Here is a 4,427-nt window from a genome sequence, read left to right as displayed (position 1 = left end):
CAAATCGTGGCGGTCTGGGTGGGTGCACATAGAGATGAGGGCACCTGTGGTGGGCTTTGTCAAGGCCGCGAGGGAGAGAGGTTCCACCCCTGCTAGTGGTTGGGGTTGGACTCCCCAAACCCACACGAGCGGCCTCTGAGCCTGAACCCCCAAAAAACAAAAAAATCCGTATAAATTCTCTCTCCTCTCCCGGTCTCCTCCCTCTCTCTCTCTCTGACGACCCAAACGGAACAAGAACAACGCGGCTGTCTCTCTCTCTCCTCTCCTCTCCTCTCCTCTCCTAACCTCCCTCTTTGCCATCAGTCTCAAAATAAGGGAAGGGAAGCCTGAAAGCCCAACCAAACCAATCGCATCTCCCACTCGAAAAAGGCAGGCATCCAAATTCCAAAATCCAACCGGAGACGGAGGAGGAGGAGGTTACCCATCGATCAACAAACAGACCTACTGTACGTACGTAGAGTAGAGATTAGAGAGGGGTTACAGTATTTGTTAGCAAAAGCTAAAACAAGCAAGCATTTATTTTGTGCTTGTTTAGTTGTGATCAATTAGCCCGCCGCCGCCTCCTCCTATATTAGCCTCCTATATTAGCCCGCCTCCCTTCCTCTGCAGCAGCAGCAGCAAGAACCAAGGCTGTCCCTTTCCCTCTCCTCACCCTCCCTCCTCCCGTGTCCACTACTCCCATCTCTCCTCAAAGCCTCGGTAACCGCCCGCCCGGGATGGCCGCCTTCTTCGGTGCTGCTCCGCCGCCGCCGCCGGCGGCGGCTCTCGCTTCGTTCCACCACGAGGAGCAGCAGCAGCATCACGACGCCGCCGAGGAGGTGTACCACGTGGACGACGTCGACGAGGGCGGTGCCGGCCATGGCCACGGCGTCGTCGGCGTCGGCGGCGCCGGCCAGGGGAAGCTCTGCGCCAGGGGCCACTGGCGGCCCGCCGAGGACGCCAAGCTCAAGGAGCTCGTCGCGCAGTACGGGCCCCAGAACTGGAACCTCATCGCCGAGAGGCTCGACGGCAGATCAGGTAATGCGACTACGCAAACGCCAACGCAATGCAGCGCGCCGCACCCGACGTGTATCGTGTTTTAGATGCGCCTCGCCTGCTTGCTTCTTCATGTTCCTGAGTCCTGACCGGTGATGTGATGCGTGCCTTTCTTTCTCAGGGAAGAGCTGCCGCCTACGGTGGTTCAACCAGCTGGACCCGCGGATCAACCGCCGGGCCTTCTCGGAGGAGGAGGAGGAGCGGCTGCTGGCGGCGCACCGCGCGTACGGCAACAAGTGGGCGCTCATCGCGCGCCTCTTCCCCGGCCGCACCGACAACGCCGTCAAGAACCACTGGCACGTCCTCATGGCGCGCAAGCAGCGGGAGCAGTCCGGCGCGCTCCGCCGCCGCAAGCCCTCCTCGTCGTCCTCGTCCTCGCCGGGCCCGGCGCCGACGACGCCGACGCCGCACTTCGCGCCCGTCGTCGTCCTCCACCAACACCACCACTACGCCGGCTCCCCTCCCATGCCGCTGCACGCCGCTGCGCAGTACACGGCAGCGGCGGCGGCGGACACCCGCGCGCACAGCGGCGGCGAGTCCGACGAGACCGCGTCCACCTGCACCACCGACCTCTCTCTCGGCTCCGCCGTCCCCTGCTTCTACCAGAGTGGTACGTACAACAACGGCACGCGCCTTCCTCGTCGTCGTCGCTGGCTGCATGCTGTCCTCTGTCTGATGGCGTGTGTGGCGTGCTCACATGTCGTCATATCCAGACTAACGTTCCGTGTGTGTTCGCCCTCAGGCTACGACGTGGTCCCGCGCGCCGCGGCGTTCGCGCCGAGCGCGCGCTCCGCCTTCTCCGCGCCGTCGGCGACGGCGCGCCATGGCGAGGCACGCTCCGACGACAAGGTGTCGCTGCCCTTCTTCGACTTCCTCGGCGTCAGCGCGGCATGATCGGGGGCCCGGCCCGGCCCGGTGGCGGTGTACAGGAGGCGGTCAAACGACGAGAGCCCCGATGGCGGTGGGTGAGGATGAACATGAACCCGCGCGTAGTTTAGCTTTAGACTCGAGTTAATCATCAAGAACAAGGCCTGAGAGAGGAGAGGAGAGAAGAAGAGAAGAATGGTGATGAACTATTGAACTGGTGTCGTGGCATTGCAGACTAACAACTCCTCATCAGTTTTTGCTGCTGATGTTGCTAGTAATGGGTATGGTGGTTTACTCTGCTTGTGTTGGGAGACGAGTTGCAATTGCAAGCACCACCAAGCATGAATGAGAGATGAATATGGATGCAGAAAGAAAGCGCTTGCAACACAAACTGCAAGGCAAAGGCAGATCAGATCCTCTGCTGCCTCTCTTTTTACCCTGTCTCCCTCTCTCTTCTTTTCATGCTCTGTTCTGCTTCTGCTCTGCTCTAGTAGGATATTTATTTTTTTTAGCTTTCTTTTTTTTTTCCCACTTCTCTTCGCTTTGTATGAAGAAGAAGAAGAAGATGATGATGAAACAAGGAACCAATTCCTTGCAATGCCTCCGCTGCATTGCGAATTTGCAATGTATGTCTCTGTCCACTGTCACTGTGCCTGCAGCTCCAGGTCGGCGGACGAACGTTCGTCGCCGAGCACAAACAAAACAAAGGCTCACTCAGTTTACTAAGCTGCGCGAGGCCGCGCGACAAGGGTAGTGTCTGCGCTCCCTGCGATGCAAAGCAAGACCACTTCTTGTTGTGTGGATCAATCAACAAGAACAATCCTCTGACATCAACGTTCCTTCTCATGTCATCCCGAAGCACAGCACAGGTCATTTTCACCCACCCCTCCAGCAGGCTCTCCTGAAACTTCCCTGCACTGCACTCTTCTCTCCCCTTGTGCCCTGCCCTGGTTTCGTGGGATCCGTTGCTGGACTGTTGCCGCTGATTTCCTGCAAGCCAACGAAACTGCTGTTGCAACACAACGCCCCTTGCTGTTAGGACTTGCGCAAGCACCAGCACATCACGCTGCTGCCACTTCTGCTGCACCTTCCTCACTTCTTTACCCACCACTGTACTGTCCTGTACTGAACTGAACTGAAAAAACAAAACAAAAGAAAAGGATTCACAATTCAAAAACAGAGCGATGTGATCGACATGTGAGGAGGAAAGCTACTAGCTAGCCCTAATACACTACACTAGACAGCAGATTAGTTTTGCATCCGTCAGCAGGGCGCAACTAAAGCATGGCTTTGGTTACAACAGGTTTGGTGCAGATTAGCAGTTCTGGTGAAGTTTGACTGGAGTTGTTGGGCATCCATTCCATCGTCTAAACACAGATCAGGTCTGGACGCAGGACTCGGTGAGGATTTATGCTTAAGATCGCATTGCACACGGTGATGTATGGATCAACAGCAACTAATAAGTGATGTCGTGTCCATGACAGGTACTTACTACTCCATATATATTTTGCATCTGAACTACATCTATAACGGGGATAACTGCTTTGGTTGAAAAGATCGATGTGACAGTGTCAAACTGCAAGAATATACGGCAGCATCCACATCCTTGGTTCTGGTATATGCATCATTGGTCAGATACACTACACCTAATCCTGTTGACAGAACGAAGTGCCTCACTATTACTGCAGCCGCCCGAAAAGCGTCAACCTGAAGAAAACAATATAAGTATACCTACACAAGAATCACTTGAGGTCTGGTTTTGTCGCTAAACTAACTTTGACATTTAAGAGCGAGGTATATACGCCATTGGACATGCTAGTAGGCCCCTTGTGTTGGAATAGATAGAGTACTTATGATTTCAGAGGCGGGAGAAGACCCTCCCGTCCTTATGATGATGATGATTGAACTAGCTAGAGTGGTAGGCTGTTAGCTTTTGGCTCCTCAGTTTAGTTTCAGTTTGTTATGGATGGAAAAGGTAACAATAGATTAGTGTATATGTATAGAAAATATACATACCAATGACATGGGCAATAGCTTTTCTCCGAGGGTAGAGGGTCGGATTATGGAGTAGTGGGTTGGTGAAATTTAGTTTAAATTTCACACCGATCCACCCAACACACATGAATTGAGGTGAATACATATGCACCAAGCAAGTCCTCAATCGATTCACAATGACATTCACACTGGAACAGCTTCAGTCTATCGATGAATAAAACCTACAAGCAATTAGGAAGCTTCAGCAACAAGTTGGATGCTGTTAATAGCTAGGAAGCCACATGCATGTCAGTGTCAATGGAGATGTCAAGGCTGTTGATTTCATTTTTATTTCCCACAGGCTCTCCAACACTCCAATGCAACTAACCAACATATATAGCTGAGATGCTCTCGCCACACGTGGAATATCTCCCTTACCTAATCCGATCTTATGCTTTGTTCCATGCTAGAAGAAATGGGCACAACAGGTTAAAAGAATGTTACATCATTGTCAGGAAAACTTGGAGCCATGCGCCTGTGGATCTTCTTGT

The 4,427-nt window shown here is 53.4% G+C and overlaps 1 protein-coding gene across 1 annotated transcript; it reads left to right on the top strand.

The window, feature by feature from the left end:
* Window positions 1-307: 307 nt before the first annotated feature.
* Window positions 308-2,516, top strand: LOC136451942 (transcription factor CSA-like). The gene is made up of 3 exons (XM_066452616.1): window positions 308-1,017; window positions 1,157-1,645; window positions 1,778-2,516. The coding sequence occupies exons 1-3, from the start codon at window positions 717-719 to the stop codon at window positions 1,927-1,929; spliced, it is 942 nt and encodes a 313-aa protein (XP_066308713.1). The 5' UTR covers window positions 308-716; the 3' UTR covers window positions 1,930-2,516.
* The last annotated feature ends 1,911 nt before the right edge of the window (window positions 2,517-4,427 follow it).

This window comes from Miscanthus floridulus, chromosome 5, assembly GCF_019320115.1.
Source record: "Miscanthus floridulus cultivar M001 chromosome 5, ASM1932011v1, whole genome shotgun sequence".
In the NCBI taxonomy this organism is placed as follows: Eukaryota; Viridiplantae; Streptophyta; class Magnoliopsida; order Poales; family Poaceae; genus Miscanthus; species Miscanthus floridulus.
The sequence above is the reverse complement of the archived record's forward strand: the minus strand, read 5'-3'. Positions and strand labels throughout refer to the sequence as shown.

What these genes read in the sequence shown, in the direction of transcription:
- LOC136451942 (XM_066452616.1), top strand. Translation starts at nt 717, where the DNA reads ATGGCCGCCTTCTTCGGTGCTGCTCCGCCGCCGCCGCCGGCGGCGGCT. An exon ending in GAGGCTCGACGGCAGATCAG is followed by an intron (nt 1,018 to 1,156) that starts GTAATGCGACTA and finishes TTTCTTTCTCAG; the next exon opens with GGAAGAGCTGCCGCCTACGG. An exon ending in CCCCTGCTTCTACCAGAGTG is followed by an intron (nt 1,646 to 1,777) that starts GTACGTACAACA and finishes GTTCGCCCTCAG; the next exon opens with GCTACGACGTGGTCCCGCGC.